Raw genomic sequence first — 27,087 nt, forward strand, 5'->3', positions numbered from 1 at the left:
ACCCCCCTTACTTCAGATATCCCCCTTACTTCACATACCCCCTTACTTCAGATACCCCCTTATTTCACATACCCCCCTTACTTCAGATATCCCCCTTACTTCACATACCCCCCTTACTTCAGTCATCTCCCTTATTTGACATATTTCCCTTCACATATCCCCTTACTTCTCATATTTTTCTAACTTGAAATACCCCTCTTACTCCACATATTTCCTTATTTGACATACCCACCCCCTTATTTGACATACCCCTCCCCCCTCTTATTTGACATGCCTCCCTCACTTCAAATATTCTTCTGACTTGACATACCCTCCTTACGTCACATACCCCCTCACTTCTAATATCACTTTGCTTGATATATCCCCCTTATTTAACATATCCCCCTTATTTAACATACCCCCCTTATTTTACATATCCCCCTTATTTGTTATATCCCCCTTATTTGACATATCCCCCTTATTTAACATATCCCTCTTATTTGACATACCCCCCTTATTTGACATACCCCTCTTATTTGACATACCCCCCTTATTTGACATATCCCCCTTATTTAACATATCCCCCTTATTTGACATACCCCCTTATTTAACATATCCCTCTTATTTGACATACCCCCTTATTTAACATATCCCCCTTATTTAACATATCCCCCTTATTTGACATACCCCCTTATTTAACATATCCCTCTTATTTGACATACCCCCTTATTTAACATATCCCCTTTATTTGAAATATTTCCCTCACTCCTCATATCCTTCTAATTTCACATATCCCCCTAATTTGACATATCCCCCTAATTTGACATATCCTGCTTTTATGATTTCTCTCATGCAACCTTTCAAACACACATCACCAGAACAAAACTTAAAAATGTTTGACCGTCAGACCAAATATTTTTTACGAGTGAATAAGTTATTTTCGAGGTTAGTTGCATCTAACCAACACAGTATGTTTGGTATGTATTTAGATTTTTTGTTATTGTAAAATGATTTATGTAACGCTTGTGATTGTTGTGATATTTTCTATAAGCCAAATCAGTTAATACAGATGTAACTCTGGATATATACAAATGTTCACTTAATAAATTATTCAAAGATCAATGCTATTGTATACAGTTAAGTCTCAGTATTTGTTCTCTTAATGCTCATATTTAACGTATTTGTTAATTGAATGCTACTGTTATAACTATTGGTGTATATTTGGGCTTGTAATTGTTTGTTAATTATGGCGGAAGATATGTTTTAATTGCTACATGTCTCCATTGATACAAATACACATTAATAGAGAGCTTTACTAAGCGTGTTAATTTGTAGTCAGAGATGTGGTGCATATCAAAAATTGTCTTCAAAAAGGAAATTTATTCGCACTCATTTGAAACTTATTCCACGATTACTTACTAAAAAGAATAGCAAGGATATTTATATGACACAAAACTTCGAGGGACAAATGGTTTTATGTTTGTAGGAAAAGCTAATGTTATGTTGGTGCGATAGTAATGCATATATCAGCCATGATTTGCTTAAACATAGCACTAGGTCTTTCGTAGAAAACTTAAGTTTGGTGATAGACCTATAAAAACTGTTGTGTTTGTCAGTAATAAATACTTAGTTGTAAATCTTGTTTTAGTGTTGTCAGTAATATATACATTATTTTACATGTTGTTTACATGTTGTCAGTAATATATATACATTGTTGTACATGTTGTTTACATGTTGTCAGTAATATATACATTGTTGTACATGTTGTTTACATGTTGTCAGTAATATATACATTGTTGTACATGTTGTTTACATGTTGTCAGTAATATATACATTATTGTACATGTTGTTTACATGTTGTCAGTAATATATATACATTGTTGTACATGTTGTTTACATGTTGTCAGTAATATATACATTATTGTACATGTTGTTTACATGTTGTCAGTAATATATACATTATTGTACATGTTGTTTACATGTTGTCAGTAATATATACATTATTGTACATGTTGTTTACGTGTTGTCAGTAATATATACATTATTGTACATGTTGTTTACGTGTTGTCAGTAACATATATACATTATTGTACATGTTGTTTACATGTTGTCAGTAACATATACATTATTGTACATCATCTTGTTTACGTGTTGTCATTAATATATAGATTAGTGTAAATATTGTTTACGTGTTGTCAGTAATAAATTAGATTGATTAAAACAACACAATATATCAATGCCTTTTTTTTCTTTGCTGAAACCTGAGATTGATTTCCCAATATTTTGGTGAATATCATGACGTAATGGTGCTACAGTTACAACAAACACTATGACGTAAACATGTGAGAGATTTTTTTACCTGCGACTTTCGCTGCCATTGTCGAAATAAACCTGTCATATAAACTGTTGCAGTGTTTTAGCACGTGCATTAATTCGGCAGATTTATTTTATAATTTATTGAAAAGAAACGATTTTGTTTGTTGAAACAAACAGGATTGTTTACGAAAATTAAAAAAACTGCGTTTACTATCCAATTAAATGAGGAGCTGTATTTGCGCACAGAGCAATTATTTTGACGTGCACCATTCAGCGCAATGTCAACATCAGATTACATTGGTCTAGCAAATTGTTGAAGTTTCGGTGGTCTGAATTCTCAATTAGAGAAACAGGATAAATAGAATAATAAGTGCTTTAAAAGGTAAGCTGAAACTGAGGATAGAAAGACAAAGTGACTCGCCAAAGACTCGTTCCTTTTCTGTTCTGTCACCGTTGCCAAAATGCATTTGATGTTTTCAGACACTGATATATATGTGAAATTTAAACCTTATATATACTAACAGTCGATCTATTGAAAATAAACTGTTCATAAGCATTGTAGTTGAATTCTGGTCTTAAGTTGTACCAATATTTCAGGTCATTTCTTTCTTCCTTTATCGTTTGTTTGGTTTTCCCCTTTTCAGCTGAGAGGTCTTAATATGTTGGTTTGGATGATCAATACTCCTGTTTTCAAGCTATTTCAGAAATATTCTTTTCACAATTAGCATTGCTGATGGGTCTCTCATGAAACATCCCGAATGAAATTAGGCATTATTCCTTAGTTTATGTCTCAATTATTTTGAAACTTGAAACATTTCTTAATTAATGTTCGTTTGATAGAATAAGATGTAAACTTACCATGAATTTCTAAATAAGGCAGACTTAAACTCCCTTGATCCCTTTATTGAGCGTTGTTTTAATTCTCACATCGTGTCTTTCCAATAAGTTCATTGATAAATATTCCCGTGCCTTTCTGCAAAAGTCAACGAAATGAATTATTATACATGATACTGCTCTTACGCGATTGAAAAAAGATGATTTTTGACTCATTTCCATGCCATTTCAGAAAACGTTAAGTAACAATAGACCTACAGAAAAAATGTAAAATTGTTGACATACATGTTTTTGAAATGGCAGTCCCCATGACTGCCTAATACACATGCCTATACTTTCATGTGTTACAACTGACGACAACACATTGATATACGGCGACTACGACTTCCGGACACACTGTACATAGTGGATAGCACGTGACCACGTCATACAACACCACAATGTCTTTGTCCCATACCGGTTTCCATAATTATATATCACAAACAATTGTATGTGGATTTACATGTTACATTAAGATCTCGCTGAGCAATATGGGCTTCCAGTGGCCATACATCGGAATAGTTCTCAATGACCAATCAAAAGCTACAACACAGTGCTAAGGTCCAATGACCAATCAAAAGCTACAACACATTGCTGAGGTCCAATGACAAATCAAAAGCTACAACACATTGCTAAGGTCCAATGACAAATCAAAAGCTACAACACATTGCTAAGGTCCAATGACAAATCAAAAGCTACAACACATTGCTAAGGTCCAATGACCAATCAAAAGCTACAACACATTGTTAAGGTCCAATGACCAATCAAAAGCTACAACACATTGCTAAGGTCCAATGACAAATCAAAAGCTACAACACATTGCTGAGGTCCAATGACAAATCAAAAGCTACAACACATTGCTAAGGTCCAATGACAAATCAAAATGTAGCACAACTTTATTGTGACTTGTTTACACTTGGTTTTATCAATTTTTGAGTCCCCCGAACGAAGTGTGAGACTTTTTATTTTTACTGCCCAGTTTCTTCTTCCTCTTACAAACTAGCCGTTAATAAGCTTTTATATTTCAGTGTATTTTAAATGTAGCTGTGTGTAAGGTATGCTATTTATGGCCCCGAATGGAAAGTTCCAAGGCATGTTGTTTTTGTGCTGTCTGTTGTCAACTTTAACTTTGGCCATAATTGTCGCACTGTAAGAGGTAAGGCGTTGGCACAATGAAGACATAAGTGTTTCATAAAGAGTTTATTCAATTAGCACATGCCTTACACGGTACATGTTTAATGTCCCACTTCTAAATTGTGGTGCAACCAAGGGAAAAGTGTTTCATAAACACATCCTGGTTTTTTTTATTCAAGTTCCCAAGACATGGCCTCAGGGTTCGGTGACACATACAACTGCGATTATGGTGAAACAAACAGGCCCAAGGGACCTGCATCGCTCACCTGGCTAATCTAGCTTTTCAGCCTTTTTGTAAGAATTTCAAATATCACAAATAATTTCTGACATAATTCCTATTCCGGCCTTGTGACCAAACTGAAGTTAGATTCACTATTCATAAAAAATCTTCAGACCAAACTTGGACAGTCCTTATACGGAAGAATATTTGTTATTAACTTACATTTGTCCAATTGCGTCCCACCCCTCGGGCACCTGGGGGACTGCATGCTCTGTTTATACATAACAGATTCCCATTCACCCAAGAATACTTCAGACTCAATACTGGCAAAATCCAATTTTTCCTTCAAAAGGAGTTGAATTTAAAGAATGTGCTCTATTTCCCCACCCAACCTGCCCTAATGGGCTGAGATCCGCCATTTATACAAAATGCTTCTGACCACATTTAGACAAAATCTAATCATTCCTACTGGAGGAATGGGTCTTTAAACAATTTGCTCTATTTCCCATATTGGACCCCGAGGAGTCGAGATCCGTCTTTTACACCAAATTGATTCAGTCCAATCATTCCTACAGGCGATACACAGTTAATATAAAATTGATTTCTTCTCATCCAAACACGATTCAGACCAAATATGGCCAAAAGTTAATAATTCCTTCAGGAGGAGTGGAATTTTAAAGAACTAGTGGAATTGACTCTTTTGGCCCGCGCCCCACAGGTCATAGGGGGTCAGGGCACAAACAAATTTGGTCACAGTCCCCTCAGTCGTTCATGACGAGAAGCATTTTGTAGAAAAAGTTGACGGATGACAATGAAAGATAAATATGAAATAGTAACAACAACAATAATAATAATAATACATTAATAAATGAACTGAGCATCGAACCCCGGTTTTAATCGATTTCCTTGTTAAAAAACTAAATAACTAGACAGAGTACGGTTAATTTATCGACTGTTTGCTTCACAGTACATAAGCAACTAACCTATAAAAAATCCGATTGTAGCACCTACTTAAGGAAAAAGTAGTCCATGGATTTTCGAGTTGTTTAGCAGCTTTGCAATACTGACTCTTTCAAACACGTATATGCTCCAGTGCATGATGTAACGTTTTAAACACAATGGCGACAGTGACGGACCTAGGACATAGAATTAAATAGTACATAATCCGGCAGCTGTTTTTAGTCGCCATTAACATAAAATTCTGATTATTTTATAAATGTTTATTTAATTATCAATTTGTTTGTGTTCCGCCGCGCTTTGTCCGACAAATCTCTCGAAAATCGTAGGTCTGATTCAGATCTTCTGATTGGTTAAATCATAAAACCTTATAACTAAAAAACCGTTATTCAGCTTTAAATAAGACTTGATGTGGATATTAATGACAATATAAAATTTGTTGGACAATGTAATAAAAATCAATATGGCCATCGCCGAAATTGAAATTGAAATGTTGTCCAGTTTTTATTAAAATGAAATCATAGGTGTGGTCTAATATAAGGAGCACAACAGTACAATGAGTAGTTTTTGTTCAACCTACAAACATGTTCAAATTCTGTGTTGATTTATTAAATTTTGGTTATGATCATTATTGTGATCACGTGTTATCTCCCACAACAAACATGGATATGAATAACGTAAATATTTACAAAAGTGATATTTATCTTCCACTTATTATCCTGGAATACATAGTATGATCTTCTCGGATCATTTCACAGTCTGCTGATAATATCAGCACCTACATAACCCGTGCGTCTAATCGCTCGTACAATGGAAAAGTTACTGTTGAATTTGGAGCGCTCGACGCGTAAGTCTGGAATTTGGACATGGCATCGTATTAAGGTAGATTAATGGTTGATGTTTGGTTTCAAAAATTGTTTTTCGTACAGGTCCATCTGAAACTTATTTATTTCCAAAACCAAATCTAGATACTCTTTCTCTACAACCTCATGAGAACATTCACTTTCTCCTAGTTTCGAACCTCGCCGTTGTAGAGAACTGTTCCAAGTTGTATTCGTCAGTCTGTAGAATGAACTCACGTTCAATATCCGTCAATCTAAGTATTGGCCCTGAAGAGCGTTCTCTTTAATGTCGGAAAAATTCTTTCCTATGGTTCCTGACACGTTGCCTTATGACGTTGATATGATTCTTTGTCTTTAGAACTGAATCATCCAGAATCGCTTAAACCTTGACCTGGTTAGACAACTGTTGATCTCACTTGGTAGATCTTACTGGGAGACCTGAGTCTCGCAAGCGCTCAAACAACGCCCTCGGAAGAGCGCGACAATTTACCCCGATACAACCCCCCCCCCCCCCCCCCAAAAAAAAAATAAAAAAAAAACAGCAAAACAAAACAAAGCAAAACAAACATTTACAATCACTCCCAAAGCACCTAAAAAGATCTCGATCTTACCCAGCAAGAACGAGTTGTATGTGAGAACAAAACAAATATAACTCCTTATTCATTGGATGTTTGACAATTGGCCTATGTAAAGGGGAGTAACTCTAATAGGCATACTGTTTTTACATTATAACTAGCAATCGATGTCAGTAATCTGCAGAATACTGTAATGCTTTAGTATTGATATCTTTTGTATGTATATAGAAGAATAAGAAAGAATCCAGTTGATTGTTATAATGTTTATTTGGTATAGACAGAGACATATATATATACGTCTCTGGTATAGAGTAATAAAATGGCAATTTTCGATATGGCTAATTCAAATGTTGAAATATGGCAACGCAACGTTCATAATATGTATTACAGTTTATAACATGTTTATTAAAAGTTTAAAAATGTAAAAAAAAAAAAAAAAAAAATGTTAACACACATACATCACTGTAAATCACCCATTTCCGCACGTCTCCTTCGTGCAAAAATGAATGACAAATACAAGTTTTTAACAATATAAAAAAAAATATCATCAGACATCAGTCTAGATAATCACACGGAAACTGCCGATGTAGAGTGTTAAAACCTAAGGAATACATTTAATATTTTAAAAATGGTAATACAATATTTAAAACATGAAGATTTCAGTCTAGATAACCATACCATATCGCTCCGACACGCGGAGACTATACATACATTGGGGACACATGATAGATATAAGTGTAAAAAAGTACGTTGAAAGCACCAAACCAATACACCGATAAAGTAAATAAATCAAGGGTTGTGTATTGTGAGTTAGTGTGATTGTTTTGAATCACGTTTGTTTATTTTGTTGAGGGATGTATGGAAGTGACGGAATTTTTATCCAGTTTTCTGTGATCTGCACAATCCTCGTTAGCCTGTTTATTTTACCATCACTGGATTTGGACAGACGAATGCTGTTTATGAAGATTTTGTAGTCTGTGGATCTAATATCTGAATTGTGTTCTTCTTTGCCAGAAAGGTTCGAAAGTATAGTTTTTCTTCCCTATATGTTTTTTCCATACCAGGAAACTACGAAAGAGTTTTCGATTGTGAAGTTACCATTTCCATGAAAGGCCCTGATCAGGTCTCAAATTTGAATATTCGATACTAGCGACATTTTGTCGACAAATTCTGGTTACTTTTGATGCTTATATATGAACTCTGAATTGTTGTTTGTCGACCTGAAATCAATTTGTTCCGAAGAGGTGCACTAACATATGCCTTTAGGTTTGGTTCTGAAAAAATTGCCGTCTTCTGCAATATGATACTTGAAATTGTTTGTCGGTGCCTTTCTTTTCTAAAAATCTCTGTAGGTTATCTTTAATGTGTTTGTAGCATATTAAAACGTTTCCTTTGGAAAAGAATAATGCAAAGCATTTGTCATTGCACGATCCTCTTCACCTCCTATTGTAACTACACTAGTACCTTTTGAAGTCTGCATTCCAATGTAGTAAACTATACAGCACATAATTGGATTTTATTCGTGGACCGGTGCTCAACCCCTTGAGATTTGTAGTGACAAAGCATTTACCCACATTGAAGGTCCTATCTACCCCCGTGACACCCCTCCCAATGCACTTCGCTTTGAAGTCTAGTAACTGATCTGCCGTATGTAAAATGATCTTTGGAAGTTTGTCCTTCACCAGCTCAATTTCTTGAATGGATAAATTAGAGCGAATTTGTAAATTATTAGTCAGAACATCATCGACTATATCAATGCTTGGTACCTTCGGATCATTCTTGTCCTTTTTCAGGCCCGTGATATTTTTTGCCTGTTTGTTTTTGGGCCTTCATTGCCATTGTCTTTAGTCAAAAGCTAGGGAAGCACACTCTCCCACTACACGAGGGTCTGTCCGTATACAATGTAGGGGTCATTCTACTGTATCAGCAGTTCATTGGTCATGTAGGGGCCATTCCTCTGCATCAGCAGTTCATTGGTCATGTAGGGGCCATTCCACTACATCAGCAGTTCATTGGTCATGTAGGGGCCATTCCACTGCATCAGCAGCTCATTGGTCATGTAGGGCCATTCCACTGCATCAGCACTTCATTGGTCATGTAGGGGCCATTCCACTACATCAGCAGTTCATTGGTCATGTAGGGGCCATTCCACTACACCAGCACTTCATTGGTCATGTAGGGCCACTCCACTGCATCAGCAGTTCTTCGGTCATGTAGGGGCCATTCTACAGCATCAGCAGTTCTTCGGTCATGTAGGGGCCATTCTACTGCATCAGCAGTTCTTTGGTCATGTAGGGCCATTCCACTGCATCAACAGTTCATTGGTCATGTAGGGGCCATTCCACTGCATCAGCAGTTCATCGGTCATGTAGGGACCATTCTACTGCATCAGCAGCTCATTGGTCATGTAGGGCCATTCCACTGCATCAGCACTTCATTGGTCATGTAGGGGCCATTCCACTACATCAGCACTTCATTGGTCATGTAGGGCCACTCTACTGCTCTTGGAACATATCTATTAGGACTTCAAAGCGATTTGCACTGTAGAAAGGGATAAGCTCTCATTAAGTTGGAAAGTTCTATCCAGAGGAGCAAAATTTGCCATATAGACATTACTGTTTGTGTAATAAAAATGTGGAGTGTATATTTGAGATCAGAGCACTGCTACCACCCAGTAACAGAACTGACAAACAGCACTGTTATAGTATAAACCAGTGATATATAATTCTGTAAGTTACTCTACTGATTGTAATATATAACTCTGTAATTTCACGGTTTTAGGTGACTTATAAAACAACAGACAAGATAGAGTAAATCAGTTTATTTTAGTTTGTGTTGTGAACAGTGAACAATAATATGATCTTGTATTATAAAATAATCAGGTCAAACATTAAACGAAGGAACAATAAGAAATCCTGTCAACAAACATGGATACAGTGTAATAATCTGTCACATGGTCTACACCACACAGTAATCTGTCACATAGTCTACACCACACAGTAATCTGTCACATGGTCTACACCACACAGTAATCTGTCACATGGTCTACACCACACAGTAATCTGTCACATGGTCTACACCACACAGTAATCTGTCACATGGTCTACACCACACAGTAATCTGTCACATAGTCTACACCACACAGTAATCTGTCACATGGTCTACACCACACAGTAATCTGTCACATGGTCTACACCACACAGTAATCTGTCACATGGTTAACACCACACAGTAATCTGTCACATAGTCTACACTACACAGTAATCTGTCACATGGTCTACACCACACAGTAATCTGTCACATGGTCTACACCACACAGTAATCTGTCACATGGTTAACACCACACAGTAAGTCTACACCACACAGTAATCTGTCACATGGTTAACACCACACAGTAATCTGTCACATAGTCTACACCACACAGTAATCTGTCACATGGTCTACACCACACAGTAATCTGTCACATGGTCTACACCACACAGTAATCTGTCACATGGTTAACACTACACAGTAATGTCACATGGTCTACACCACACAGTAATCTGTCACATAGTCTACACCACACAGTAATCTGTCACATGGTCTACACCACACAGTAATCTGTCACATGGTCTACACCACACAGTAATCTGTCACATGGTTAACAGTACACAGTAATGTCACATGGTCTACACCACACAGTAATCTGTCACATGGTTAACACCACACAGTAATCTGTCACATGGTCTACACCACACAGTAATCTGTCACATGGTCTATACCACACAGTAATCTGTCACATGGTTAACACTACACAGTAATGTCACATGGTCTACACTACACAGTAATCTGTCACATGGTCTATACCACACACTAATCTGTCACATGGTCTACACTATACAGTAATCTGTCACATGGTTAACACCACACAGTAATCTGTCACATGGTCTACACCACACAGTAATCTGTCACATGGTTAACACCACACAGTAATCTGTCACATGGTCTACACCACACAGTAATCTGTCACATGGTCTACACCACACAGTAATCTGTCACATGGTCTACACCACACAGTAATCTGTCACATAGTCTACACCACACAGTAATCTGTCACATGGTCTACACCACACAGTAATCTGTCACATGGTCTACACCACACAGTAATCTGTCACATAGTCTACACCACACAGTAATCTGTCACATGGTCTACACCACACAGTAATCTGTCACATGGTTAACACCACACAGTAATCTGTCACATTGTCCGCACCACAAAGGAATATTTTCTATATGTTGTTACCACACATGAATTTCTCATTGTCTTATATTAATATCATCTAAATACTCCTGACATTACAGGAGTGTGATAATTGAAATGTTATCAATTAAGATTACCATGTACTGTGCAGTCCTATATAAGGTACATTTACACACTAGTTTTAACAAGGATCTTAACATTATTAAAAATAAGCCAGTAAACCAACCAAACCAAAGTGCTTTACAATACAACAATAACTCCTGTGTAAAAGGTTAATAGATATGTACACTTCTATCACACATCTTATTTAATGTTTAATAACGACAAGTATTTCCCAAGTGGAATACTCATTTTGTAAAAGTTTCTGTTTTATTTTTGCTAGATCTATATATGTATCAGACAGTTGTCATATTCCAGGAGAAGTTTTTCATTATATCTATACTACATAATCCCTCAACTGAAGCCCACTACTCTCCCTCCAGAGAAATCATATTATTCATGTTTATGTTATACATCCTTTAAGTTTTGATTCTGTAATAATCCTAACAAATTAGATAAAAAAATGTAGAAAAGTGGCATTATTTCTTGGTTATATGGTTGTAACATCTAAGTATATATACTGTGTTCAAATACTAACAAACTGAAAACTAGAAAGGTAAAATTGTTTATCTATTATAGGTCTAGGGCCATACATAATACACATAAAACTCACAAATACACCTATTCTTTATTTATATACAAGGGTGAAAATACATCATTTCAAATTCAAATTGCATAATTGATTTGTCAGAATTAGCAGAGCCACAACCTTATCTTAACAATTATAAAATATTGTCCTTATTTCCAACATTACATAATATATAACAAATATGACATAATGTATTTTACTGTAACTTGTTAGCACAGAAACAGTGACTGTAACTTATTACCACAGAAACAGTGACTGTAACTTGTTACCACAGAAATAGTTACTGTAACTTGTTACCACAGAAAAACTTACTGTAACTTGTTACCACAGAAACAGTTACTGTAACTTGTTAGCACAGAAACAGTTACTGTAACTTGTTACCACAGAAAAACTTACTGTAACTTGTTACCACAGAAACAGTTACTGTAACTTGTTACCACAGAAATAGTTACTGTAACTTGTTACCACAGAAAAACTTACTGTAACTTGTTACCACAGAAACAGTTACTGTAACTTGTTACCACAGAAACAGTTACTGTAGCTTGTTACCACAGAAACACTGTAACTTGTTAGCACAGAAACAGTTACTGTAACTTGTTAGCACAGAAACACTGTAACTTGTTAGCACAGAAACACTGTAACTTGTTAGCACAGAAACATTTACTGTAACTTGTTACCACAGAAATAGTTACTGTAACTTGTTACCACAGAAATAGTTACTGTAACTTGTTAGCACAGAAACAGTTACTGTAACTTGTTACCACCAAAACAGTTACCAAAAAAATGTTACCATAGAAACAGAGTAAGTTTAACTTTTTACCAAAGAAATAGAGTAAGTGTATGTCACTTGTAATTGGTCCTGTGACTCTTGCTGACCACAGCATCATCGCCATCACCCAAAACACTCGGTGAGATTGGGCATTGTACCAGACCCCTTGGCGCCCACATCACATGATTAGTGAATAGTCTACAAGTCTTTATGAATATGCTAGAGATCATGAACTTTGGTTTTCAACACTCAACCCATATACACTATCCCCATATTAAAATAATTGGAGTCTAAAACTGTTGTAATTATCGCAATATCAATGAAATTCAACAAAAACTAATTTTGATTGAAATGGTCCCTCACATTGTCTTAGCCAATCAAAATGCTCCTTTCAACCACTGATGAAGCTCAACCCACTTTCAAGGCAAGCTGTCGATAACTACACGAATTATCTGTGTAAACTGTATTTGATGTTGATTCCTGGTGAATATACCTGACATTCATTGTGTGTGAATGGTAAAGGTATTTGTTCACTAAAGTAGAGTGATAAAACAAAGGACATCGTGGAGAGGCGTCGACAAAGGATCATGATTGGAGACTCATCTGAAGTTGTCACTATGATTTTTTTAAATGGATCTTTTGATTGATGTATTATTCTGTATATTATCATGCAGTAGGAGACGATGTAAGATAATTCTATTTAGTTATGATATTATAAGTGAAGTTGATCCCTGGAGTGAGAATGTCACCTACTCTAATGGTTACTGTATGTCATTTTGATCAATATTCTGACATTATTGACACCAGAAGTAGAAAAAGTCAATCAGAACATATCACAAACATCATCATAATCTCTACTTCACATTAATTTCAAATCCTTTGTTCTATATCAGTTGGATCCTGTCTTGTCTTTCTAATCCAAATATCAAATATGAGCAATTAAATGTACCAAAAGGAACCTAAAAAATGTACAGATGTGATCTATTCAGCCATCCTACATCACTAATCATCATTTCAAACTTACATCTGAAAATGATGCATCCAGAACTTCTTACAAACCCGTGATAACAAGAGAGAAGAGTGTTTGGTTGGACCACAGACAGAGAACTATTTGAACAAATAATCTATTTCAGTTCTTTAAAATCATCAATTTGTCTGATAATGATAAGAAATTTGTGCTACAACAAAAAGAAGTGAAAATGCTGTACAAATTGATACACTCAGACAACTGAATAAACATTATCCATTTTGTTCATACACTATATAAAGAACAGGTTGGTCCTCCAACCAATAGAAGACAAGGATATAAAATGATGCTGTGTGACAATCCACGGTGATATGACAAAGGACGATAGATCATGTTGTAGGAATGGTTGTCCTGCCTTATCTTCAGACATGCTACTTGTTGTGTTATGATGTAAGAATGGTCATTACAACATTTCCTTTGGCATTTTTCAGTTTCACAACAGCCTGTTCATGACTGCAGCCTTCAAGGCTCTCGCCATTCACTACCAATATCTGATCTCCTCGTTTCAGATTTCCATCTTCTGCTGCAGCACCTTTTGCGAATACATTTTTGACATAGATAGGAAGGTCGCCATGGGGACTTCCATGACCACCAACGATAGAGAAACCAAGTCCATCTCCACCTCTCACTAATGTGATGACTTTCTGTTGTGGGGGGGCACTGTCAACACAAAAATGAAAAGAAGTGTTAGGAACCGAAAGAATTACAGAGAAAGAGCTATAACTCTGCCTCAATAACAAACAGGGCCTAAATCACTCACCCGGTAAGGTTTGGTCATACCAAATAAGGAGATTTACTTCTATTTCTCCAATTACTGACTTGCCCTCTTTGCAAAGAAGATCATGCAGATTCTGTGTTTTAACAAAATTAAATACCATCCATCCAATGACGCTACAGCCTAATTTGGTCAAAATCCCTCTAATCTTTATTTCCCTTTATAGGTCCTGACCTCCATCCCAGGTAGGTCAGATATTCGGTTTACACAGAAATTAATTATCTTCAAATACAACCCAATCCTGCCTTGTATTGTTGTCCCACCCTTGTGCTTCCAAGGCGTCAGACCCACAGTGGCAACGACTATACAACAGGAGGCCAATAGGGCCTGTAGCACTCACCCAGATCTTATTGCCCAGCAATGGTACACATGCCAATAGGTTAGGTATCTCAAATGTTTCCAATTTATAACTTTGATAGGACAGGGCCAAGATTCTGATGATGGTGGGTTGACAAATTTAAAACGCTTAGTATCATATTTGATTGGTAGTTTCCTTGTGTGAAGCCAGGCAAAATTTGCACAAAGACTTTTTATTCTTTGACTACTTACCCATCTTCATCTCCATCAAACACATTGTCTGTGCCTGTAGCCACGAGCTGAGTGTTAGCAGCTTCCTGTGACATATCCATGCTGACTTGGCGTGAGGGGTGACCACTTACGCTGACACGCTTTTCCTCACCTGTCAACAATCATAATATATAATTCATCTTTCTTTTTACCTCCCTTCACTTCTTGTATGTACAGGCTGTACAAAAGACACATGTGAACACCCAATTTTCAATACGTATTAAGAATCTAGATACAGCATAGCCAGGTAAAGACGAAGAATCTAGATACAGTATAGCCAGGTAAATACAGATAATCTAGATACAGTATAGACAGGTAAAGACAAAGAATCTAGATACAGTATAGACAGGTAAAGACAAAGAATATAGATACAGTATAGACAGGTAAAGACAGAGAATCTAGATACAGTATAGAGAGGTAAAGACAGATAATCTAGATACAGTATAGACAGGTAAAGACAAAGAATCTAGATACAGTATAGACAGGTAAAGACAAAGAATCTAGATACAGTATAGCCAGGTAAAGACAAAGAATATAGATACAGTATAGACAGGTAAAGACAAAGAATCTAGATACAGTATAGACAGGTAAAGACAAAGAATCTAGATACAGTATAGACAGGTAAAGACAGAGAATCTAGATACAGTATAGCCAGGTAAGACAGAGAATCTAGATACAGTATAGAGAGGTAAAGACAAAGGGAGCCAGGCCCATATATTCCCCAATGTCTTATCTTTTCATTTTATAACTAACAAGAGAACAAAAGGGCCTGCACCTCTAACCCAATATTCAATGTTCATCAAATATACAATCAATGTTCCTCACAAATATAATGCATCTTTTACGTTCAAATTTGTAAAGTTTGTGGTGGAAATTGATTAAAATTGATAGGATAAGCCTCAAATACTCAGCTCTAAACAATGACCGTAATGACTTGAGTTAAAGGCAAATGTCGATTTTTTTCCCTTAAAATTTGTTGACCTCTGACCTAGAAACATGTTTCCAACAGATATTCTGCTTCTCCATCTTAAGGTTTATCAGAAGTATTTTACAGCTTTTGATAAATTTGACCCATGAGACCTTAAATATGGGCAAAAGTCATTTTTTCTCAAACAATGTTGGACTTCATTCCGGAGATTTACTAGCTACTCTGTGTCCTGGAGATGTTACATACCTGATGTTGGACAGACAATCCACACTGATTGTGTCCTGGAGATGATACATACCTGATGCTGGACAGACAATCCACACTGATTGTGTCCTGGAGATGTTATGAACCTGATGTTGGACAGACAATCCACACTGATTTTGTCCTGGAGATGTTATGTACCTGATGCTGGACAAACAATCCACACTGATTGTGTCCTGGAGATGTTATGTACCTGATGTTGGACAGACTGTCCACACTGATGGTGTCCTGGAGATGTTATGTACCTGATGTTGGACAGACAATCCACTGATTGTGTCCTGGAGATGTTATGTACCTGATGTTGGACAGACAATCCACACTGATTTTGTCCTGGAGATGTTATGTACCTGATGCTGGACAGACAATCCACACTGATTTTGTCCTGGAGATGTTATGTACCTGATGCTGGACAGACAATCCACACTGATTTTGTCCTGGAGATGTTATGTACCTGATGTTGGACAGACAATCCACACTGATTTTGTCCTGGAGATGTTATGTACCTGATGTTGGACAAACAATCCACACTGATTGTGTCCTGGAGATGTTATGTACCTGATGTTGGACAGACAATCCACACTGATTGTGTCCTGGAGATGTTATGTACCTGATGTTGGACAGACAATCCACTGATTGTGTCCTGGAGATGTTACATACCTGATGTTGGACAGACAATCCACACTGATTGTGTCCTAGAGATGTTATGTACCTGATGTTGGACAGACAATCCACACTGATTGTGTCCTGGAGATGTTATGTACCTGATGTTGGACAGACAATCCACACTGATTGTGTCCTGGAGATGTTACATACCTGATATTGGACAGACAATCAACTGATTGTGTCCTGGAGATGTTATGTACCTGATGTTGTACAGACATGTACCTGATGTTGGACAGACAATCCACACTGATTGTGTCCTGGAGATGTTATGTACCTGATGTTGGACAGACAATCCACACTGATTGTGTCCTGGAGATGTTATGTACCTGATGTTGGACAGACAATCCACACTGATTGTGTCCTGGAGATGTTATGTACCTGATGTTGGACAGACAATCCACACTGATTGTGTCCTGGAGATGTTATGTACCTGATGTTGGACAGACAATCCACACTGATTGTGTCCTGGAGATGTTATGTACCTGATGTTGGACAGACAATCCACACTGATTGTGTCCTGGAGATGTTACATACCTGATGTTGGACAGACAATCCACACTGATTGTGTCCTAGAGATGTTATGTACCTGATGTTGGACAGACAATCCACACTGATTGTGTCCTGGAGATGTTATGTACCTGATGTTGGACAGACTGTCCACACTGATTGTGTCCTGGAGATGTTATGTACCTGATGTTGGACAGACAATCCACACTGATTGTGTCCTGGAGATGTTATGTACCTGATGTTGGACAGACAATCCACACTGATTGTGTCCTGGAGATGTTATGTACCTGATGTTGGACAGACAATCCACACTGATTGTGTCCTGGAGATGTTATGTACCTGATGTTGGACAGACAATCCACACTGATTGTGTCCTGGAGATGTTATGTACCTGATGTTGGACAGACAATCCACTCTGATTGTCCTGGAGATGTTATGTACCTGATGTTGGACAGACAATCCACACTGATTGTGTCCTGGAGATGTTACATACCTGATGTTGGACAGACAATCCACACTGATTGTCCTGGAGATGTTACATACCTGATGTTGGACAGACTGTCCACACTGAATGTCCTGGAGATGTTATGTACCTGATGTTGGACAGACAATCCACTCTGATTGTGTCCTGGAGATGTTACATACCTGATGTTGGACAGACAATCCACACTGATTGTCCTGGAGATGTTACATACCTGATGTTGGACAGACAATCCACTCTGATTGTGTCCTGGAGATGTTATGTACCTGATATTGGACAGACAATCCACTGATTGTGTCCTGGAGATGTTATGTACCTGATGTTGGACAGACAATCCACACTGAATGTCCTGGAGATGTTATGTACCTGATGTTGGACAGACAATCCACACTGATTGTGTCCTGGAGATGTTATGTACCTGATGTTGGACAGACAATCCACACTGATTGTGTCCTGGAGATGTTATGTACCTGATGTTGGACAGACTGTCCACACTGATTGTGTCCTGGAGATGTTACATACCTGATATTGGACAGACAATCAACTGATTGTGTCCTGGAGATGTTATGTACCTGATGTTGTACAGACATGTTGGACAGACAATCCACACTGATTGTCCTGGAGATGTTATGTACCTGATGCTGGACAAACAATCCACACTGATTGTGTCCTGGAGATGTTATGTACCTGATGCTGGACAAACAATCCACACTGATTGTGTCCTGGAGATGTTATGTACCTGATGTTGGACAGACAATCCACACTGATTGTCCTGGAGATGTTACTTACCATGTTGGACTTGTAGTCTAACAACACCAGGTGTCTTCAACAGTTGTACTACTTCATCATGGCTCAAGCCGTCTGTCACTTGGTCGTTAATCTGCAAGATCTTATCTCCAATCTACAACAATTCAAATCACACACAGGTCTGGTATAATACAACAATCACTGTTACAACATGTATTGTACTAGATTACTGACATGTCTGGGAGGGCCCCACATTGTGACAGACTCTTTACTGAGTGGGTTAGTATGTTTGCTTTTATGCATATACTGGAGATCAGATCATAAATTTTGGTTTTAGCATTAGACACAGTCAAGTGTTTTAACAAAGAAATTCATGATCTTATCTGTCCCAATTCTAATATAATTTGAGTATAAAAGTCTTGTAATTATTGCAACATCAATGACATTCTACAAAAAACCAAGACTTTGTACAATTTGGTTATAAATGGTCCCTCAACCCTTAGTTTAGTTTAGTTATAGTCAGGCTGTTAAAACTCAAATCTAAATTCATAAATTCAGACAGAAAATCAACATTTAGTTTAGTTTAGTTATAGGTGGGCTGTAACAACTCAAATTCATAAATTCAGAAACAAAAATCAACCTTCAGATTGTGACTTTTTTCTGCTGGTCCTCCAGGCGTCATGTTAGCAATCATAACAGCCACATCTCCGATGGAACTACCGATACCTCCTGCGATGCTGAGTCCAAGCGAACCAGCGGCATCATGTTGTAGCTCCACAACCCTAATGTGAGAACTAATGTCTTCACTTAGACCTGCAACAAGCAAACATTCATTTCTCTTTAATGATAACAAATGTAGCATGATAATCATTTATTTTTTGATGTTGGTACAACAAATGTTGCTTTCTGATTCAGCAATTTTTTCTTTTCATTCCTTGATGAAAAAAAAAAAAAAGCTAGTTGAAAAGTCGATTGTAACAAGCCATCGTGTGACATGTCTGTCAGGACACTCAGTTTTTTTATCAATGGAATTCCTGTTCACGATCTACTGCTACTGTTTATACACACACAACTACTAAGTAATTTCCCATCCTCCTGATAACCTTTCACCTCCTGATAACCTTTCACCTCCTGAACCTGAACCAAATGGTGATGTTTGGAATGACGTCCTCTTTATCCTAACAATAAAAAACCTTCCCAAAAGTGATCCTTGTCAATATCAACACCAAACAGATTACACATAATTATCACTCATGACATGATGGAACCATATGGAATGAATCCATTGTTTCTCCGAAACGAGAAAGGGGCTAAATGAAATGAAAATAGTGCTTATGTAGAGCTAAAAAAATGTATTTACGTGTCTGATTTGTAAGTTATTTTAACATATACAAACAAGGGGCCCAACAGCCTTCATGGACCTCTATATAAAGAGAGTGATATGTGATGGAGGCCCTTTGGGCCTGTATAACTCACCTTTTCTGTAGCTTAGAACACCTTATTGGTTCATATGGTCAATTTCTACAAACTTGAAATCCTATTCCTCATACATACACAAACATCATAACCCAAGACCTATTGGTTGTTAACAGAAGAAATTTCAAGATCTCAAAACATCTTACCTCAGTGACCTTCATAGAGGGTCAAGGTCATGCAATTTAACAAACTTGGTAGCCCTTTATCCCTGTGTTATACAGGCCAAACATCAGCACCTTGGGCCAAAAGTAATTTATTTGAACGAACTCGGTAACCCTGGACCAAGCATGCTACAGGTCCAATCAGCACCCATGGCCTTTCAGTTATTGATAAAAAGTTGTTTGAATGATAAGTTTAGACAAGGTGGACATTGTACAGCGTTACATTAGTTTGTGGCGACATCGCTGGGTAAAGTATAATTTCTTTTTAAGTGAAATCACTTTAAAAAGATTCTTTATATTCAGTTAAAAGCTCAAACCAAACATAATGGTTTATGTAATGTACAGGGCAGAATCAGAAAAACTACATCAGATTCCAGACCCGTCATCTTCATTCAATTCTGTAAACCGAACCCTCCCTAATTTGGCCGAATATGTCCACTGCATGGTCAGTTTGGAGAAGATCCACTGTACTTGTACTGTTTACAATTACACCTAGTGAGTGCAACTTGTTGTCAGTCAATAATTTAAGGCCAATATGTGCATTCTATCAAATTGTCATCCTATACTAACAATTTTAACCAAGTTTTATCTATTTCTAATAGAAAATAAACAAATTATACTTAGAAATGTAATTTTCTTACATAAACCATAGTAAACTTTACCACCTCCCCACGGGGAAATATGAGACCGTGGGGACATGAAATTTACAATTTTGTTAATGTACCTTAAGACCTGTTCATTTCTGAAGAGTATATATTCTACCTCATTTGGGTTTTGAGAAGAAGATTTTTGAAATTTCTGTCAATTTGATCCCTTTTGGTCCCATCCCTCAGGCCCCTTGGGTTGGGGTGGGAACTATATCATAACATTAATTATGAAAACCTTTTGCCACGAAAGATTTCAGCCACGTTATGATGAAATTGGTTCAGGGGTTTTCCAGGATAAGAACAAAATGTAAAAAGTTTAATGAATGCATGAGGGACACACGATGCTGGATGCCTTTCTTCCAAGAATACTTCAGACCAAATTTAGGGCAAATCCAATCATTCCTACAAGAGTAGCATTTTAAAGAAATTCCCCTAATGGCTCCTTAGGGGGCCGAGACCCAATGTTTATACAAAATTGATTTCCGTTAACTCAAGAATGCAACAAATTTGGGCAATATCCATTCATTCCTACAGGAGTAGGATTTTAAGTTTCAGGAATATCCTTTATGTATATCTCAAGAAATAGCAAACAAACTTTGACTGTCTGAATCTAAAAAAGCAATCTATTTGCCATTGATTTTTTTTCCCTGATCACAAACATGAAGTTTGAGAAATATCTTTACAGCTTTTTTATAACAGTGATAACAAGAATTGTTCACAGCTTGATCGTGGACAAGGGATGAAGGGCAATTTACGTAAAACAATGACTTAATATTGGATTTGTCAGGAAAATAGAATTACAGTAAGACCTGAGTTTACTGACATCACAGGGTAACACAATAAAATGACGGATGTGACGGGGTCAAATCAGTGTCAGTATCAGCCTGTCAGATTTTAGTTCAGTAAACGTTGTTCATACCTAACCAATGTTCCCATGGGAAGTAAGACACAACAATAATATTATTAATATTCTATATCATATGTTAATTTTTTTATTAATGGGTATGAAATGCCCTTACAAGAAAAACTGGAAAAAGTTACACTCCCAACTGTAGCCATGATTACACACACATCATTCCAGCCTTACGAGGAAGAGAGTATTTGTCCAGTGTAAACTGTGTTTTCTTTCACTGGTTTTTTGATATTCTGTTTGAGAAAGAGATCACAAGTTTTTGATAGTTGCTAAATATCTATCCTTTTTTGACACGGTATATGACCGTATTTGGTCAAGCATGACAAGCCCATCACCAATATCAATGTCACACATTTTGTTATGCTTGACAGGTTTTGGATTCATCTTCATTTTCATTATGGACATCAAACTTTCTCTGAATCATTAATGAAAACTAAGTTTTCCTTCAATAAGAGATTTTTTTCTCGCTCACTTTGGAGAAGGAGTACATGTATTGGAAGCCTGTAAGTTCTGTTTACAACCAGGACTCGCAATGTTTACTTTTGAAGATTAACTAACTAAACTTAATTAACCAACTTGCCAGGTAATGACAATTGAATGGGTACTTAACCTCTGATACTTGTACATGCATGTCAGCCATTAGTGTCATGGTCGTGATGTCAGTAAACGAGGTGTGAAAACGTGTGTATTTAATAAAAAAAAAAAAAACAAGAAAACGCGTGTTGGGTACAGGAAATGACAGTGTCCTGTGTTTGTTTCTAGTTAACACCTCCAGTACTTATCCTACTGTCCTGTGTTTGTTACTTGTTAACACCTCCAGAACTTATCCTACTGTCCTGTGTTTGTTACTAGTTAACGTGTCCAGTATTTATCCTACTGTCCTGTGTTTGTTACTTGTTAACACGTCCAGTACTTATCCTATGTTCTGTGTTTGTTACTAGTTAACATGTCCAGTATTTATGCTTCTTTCTGTGTTTGTTACTAGTTAACACGTCCAGTTCTTATTCTACTGTCCTGTGTTTGTTACTAGTTAACACCTCCAGTACTTATCCTACTGTCCTGTATTTGTTACTAGTTAACATATCTAGTATTTATCCTACTGTCCTGTGTTTGTTACTAGTTAACACCTCCAGTACTTATCCTACTGTTCTGTGTTTGTTACTAGTTAACACCTCCAGTACTTATCCTACTGTCCTGTGTTTGTTACTAGTTTACATCTGTAGTGCCTATCCTACTGTCCTGTGTTTGTTACTAGTTTACATCTGTAGTGCCTATCCTACTGTCCTGTGTTTGTTACTAGTTAACACCTCCAGTACTTATCCTACTGTCCTGTGTTTGTTACTAGTTTACATCTGTAGTGCCTATTCTTGACAAACAAATAACAAGTCAATGAAATAATGAGAGTGACTTTATTACTGTTGAATACAAAATCAATTGTTTTAATTATACACAGAAATAATTCACATCACAAAAACTATTTCATGGTGCAAACCTTACAAAAATACAGTTATCTAGAAACTGATTACCAACTACAAAAAATAGTCTATACAGTAGCTATTAGTGCCCTGATGTCGTGTAACAGGGCTTCAACTTAAACAAGTATGGATGATGTTATGCACAATATTCTGACTATAATGATATCATTTTAAAAACCTGAACTGTCCTCAGCCATATAGACGTCAGACATATAGACGTCAGACATATAGACAGCCATACAGACGTCAGTCATATAGACATCAGCCATAGAGACATCAGCCATAGAGACATCAGCCATACAGACGTCAGTCATATAGACGTCAGAAATATAGACATCAGCCATATAGACATAAGCCATACAGACGTCAGTCATATAGACGTCAGACATATAGACATCAGCCATAGAGACATCAGCCATACAGACGTCAGTCATATAGATGTCAGACATATAGACATCAGCCATGACGTCTATATAGACATCAGCCATATAGACATCAGCCATACAGACGTCAGCCATATAGACGTCAGTCATATAGACGTCAGACAAATAGACATTAGCAATGACGTCTATATAGACATCAGATATATAGACATCAGCCATACAGACGTCAGCCATACAGACGTCAGTCATATAGACGTCAGACATAGAGACATCAGCCATACAGACGTCAGTCATATAGACGTCAGACATATAGACATTAGCAATGACGTCTACATAGACATCAGACATACAGACATCAGCCATACAGACGTCAGTCATATAGACGTCAGACATATAGACGTCAGCCATATAGACATAAGCCATACAGACGTCAGTCATATAGACGTCAGACATATAGACATCAGCCATAGAGACATCAGCCATACAGACGTCAGTCATATAGATGTCAGACATATAGACGTCAGACATATAGACATCAGCCATAGAGACATCAGCCATAGAGACATCAGCCATATAGACATAAGCCATACAGACATCAGTCATACAGACGTCAGTCATATAGACGTCAGACATATAGACGTCAGACATACAGACGTCAGTCATATAGACGTCAGACATATAGACATCAGCCATATAGACATAAGCCATACATACGTCAGTCATACAGACGTCAGTCATATAGACGTCAGACATATAGACATCAGCCATGACGTCTATATAGACATCAGCCATATAGACATCAGCCATACAGACGTCAGCCATATAGACGTCAGTCATATAGACGTCAGACATATAGACATCAGCCATAGAGACATCAGTCATATAGACGTCAGTCATATAGACGTCAGACATATAGACATCAGCCATACAGACGTCAGCCATATAGACGTCAGTCATATAGACGTCAGACATATAGACATTAGCAATGACGTCTATATAGACGTCAGTCATATAGACATCAGACATAGAGACATCAGCCATACAGACGTCAGTCATATAGACGTCAGACATATAGACATCAGCCATATAGACATCAGCCATTATGCTCTCAACAGCTTCTGTTACTATGCATATCTCTATCCTGCTCTTGCTGCCAAAAAGAAAGGTCAAATTTTTGAGACCTTTGTTTTTGAAGTAAGGTCAAGGTTATTTTGTTCAACATTGACTGTCCTTAGGAATGCCTGAATTCATATATGTTTTTGTTATGTTTAACCCCTAAAACCTTGAAAATGTATCAAGGTCATTCCAATCTTGTTAGTACCCTGATCCTCTTAGTTATTGAAAAGGAGTTGTTTGAAGTTTTAGCACATTTGTCTCCTTTTAATCTTGAAAGTCAGTCAAGGTCATCCATAAGAAAAATCTTAGTAGTCCCTCATCCCAGCATGCTACAGACCCAATATCAGTAACCTAGGCAATGAATGCTTGTCCATGGCATAAAATCACCTCAGGTGAGGTAACAATGGATCCCTCTAGGATATCGAAAGAGAACAAGGTCCTTCATCATTTGTTCTGTTTTTTGTTTCTGGTTTTTCTTTTGTATTAGAATTATTAGAATTAATCATATTGAGTGACTGAGAGATTGTACTAGATAGTTATTACATGTTACTAAGATTACCTGTGTCCAGTCAATATTACATTGACTACGTAATACCAGACGTTAGCACATTTCCCCTTCCAATTAACACATTCTAGAAATTTGTCACATTCTTCCATGTCAATTTTGAACAGTTCAGAGTTCCCATAAATTCTCCTAGTGTTACTTACCATGATCATTCAGACTTGTACTGATCTGCATCATGTTTACAGTGTTCTCATGTTACTTCAGATTACAGCAGGTCATGTTAGAATGTGTGATTAGGGCTTAACTGTCCATTTTTTTTAGTGATTTATGAAAATCTTCTCAAATGTCATATATCAGTAAGCCTTTAGATGAAAAATTAAGTACATCCATTGATGTGTCTTCTCAGGGGCTTGAATGATTTTAGAAAAGTAGGAGAATAACAGAGCACTGGCTATGGATAAACCCCTGTGTTTACTGACTGATAAAGCATAGCATTAAGGAAGGTGGATATTAGGTAATGTTGACATTGAATTTTGACATAAAATTTGAAAAAATGTTGGATTTGATAACTGACTGACAGAATAAAGGTATAATCTACATATGATTTTGTTTTCTTGTCCATGACCTCAGCCCTGTGTGAACAAATGTTTGGTACACCATTTAGAATATAGATCTATTTATATTAGACAAGCCATCAACCTTGTGTATAACCAGGTAATGAATACATCAACACTTGTTCAAAACTAAAGCTTAACACCTTCTTTTTCATTGGACATTGAATCCGTAAAATTACTATCCATTTCTGTGACAATACACTCAAATGCGGCATGAAACAAACAAAATGTAGCTGGACCCTGGACAGCAACCTAAAGAATTGATTCTGCTGGGAAACGCCCCCAGAAACTTGATAAGATACACATGGCATGTCTGTAGAATGTATGAGGATGAATTTGTACTACATTTTAACAGATAAACTTGCCTTCTTTTTGTCTTTGTTTGATGCTCAACACCATCTATGTGACTGGTGGCTCTACCATCTGACTGATAGCTCTACCATCTGACTGGTGGCTCTACCATCTGATTGGTGGCTCTACCATCTGACTGATAGCTCTACCATCTGACTGGTGGCTCTACCATCTGACTGGTGGCTCTACCATCTGACTGATAGCTCTACCATCTGACTGGTGGCTCTACCATCTGACTGATAGCTCTACCATCTGACTGGTGGCTCTACCATCTGACTGGTGGCTCTAGCATCTGACTGATAGCTCTACCATCTGACTGATAGCTCTACCATCTGACTGGTGGCTCTACCATCTGACTGGTGGCTCTACCATCTGACTGATGGCTCTACCATCTGACTGGTGGCTCTGACTGATAGCTCTACCATCTGACTGGTGGCTCTACCATCTGACTGGTGGCTCTACCATCTGACTGATAGCTCTACCATCTGACTGATAGCTCTACCATCTGACTGATAGCTCTACCATCTGACTGGTGGCATCTGACTGGTGGCTCTACCATCTGACTGGTGGCTCTACCATCTGACTGATAGCTCTACCATCACATGATGATTGTATTGTAATTATGGAAAAGAATAGCCAACACTGACGATCCAAATGGCTCAGAAAGAGGTTTCAACACCAAAGTCATATTAAAGATTCCTAAATAGCATTGTAAAATTCTTAAACAATCATGCTGTATGATAAATGTCACGCTTAATTCCTAAATTTTCAACATTATCCAGTTTTATATTCTTGTAAGACCAACTAAATGATTGCCATACACCATTACACATTCAGGAATGTTTAAACAAGCTCAATCATCTATTTCTTGTTTAGGTACATACTAGAGAAGTCGTC

The 27,087-nt window shown here is 37.2% G+C and overlaps 1 protein-coding gene across 1 annotated transcript in view; it reads right to left on the reverse strand.

Moving 5' to 3' along the window:
* Nucleotides 1-13,439: 13,439 nt before the first annotated feature.
* The window catches only part of LOC132560350 (multiple PDZ domain protein-like), a 29,633-nt gene continuing 15,985 nt past the window's right edge, over nucleotides 13,440-27,087 (reverse strand). The window contains exons 4-7 of the mRNA XM_060225022.1: nucleotides 19,190-19,362; nucleotides 18,592-18,703; nucleotides 14,945-15,074; nucleotides 13,440-14,280 (exon numbers count right to left, since the gene is read on the reverse strand). Coding sequence (XP_060081005.1) covers nucleotides 14,004-14,280; nucleotides 14,945-15,074; nucleotides 18,592-18,703; nucleotides 19,190-19,362 — 692 coding nt within the window. The 3' untranslated portion in view covers nucleotides 13,440-14,003. The remainder of the gene's footprint in view (nucleotides 14,281-14,944; nucleotides 15,075-18,591; nucleotides 18,704-19,189; nucleotides 19,363-27,087) is intronic.

This window comes from Ylistrum balloti, unplaced genomic scaffold, assembly GCF_031769215.1.
Source record: "Ylistrum balloti isolate Yb309-2 unplaced genomic scaffold, AGI_CSIRO_Ybal_v1 Utg371052, whole genome shotgun sequence".
Taxonomy (NCBI): Eukaryota; Metazoa; Mollusca; class Bivalvia; order Pectinida; family Pectinidae; genus Ylistrum; species Ylistrum balloti.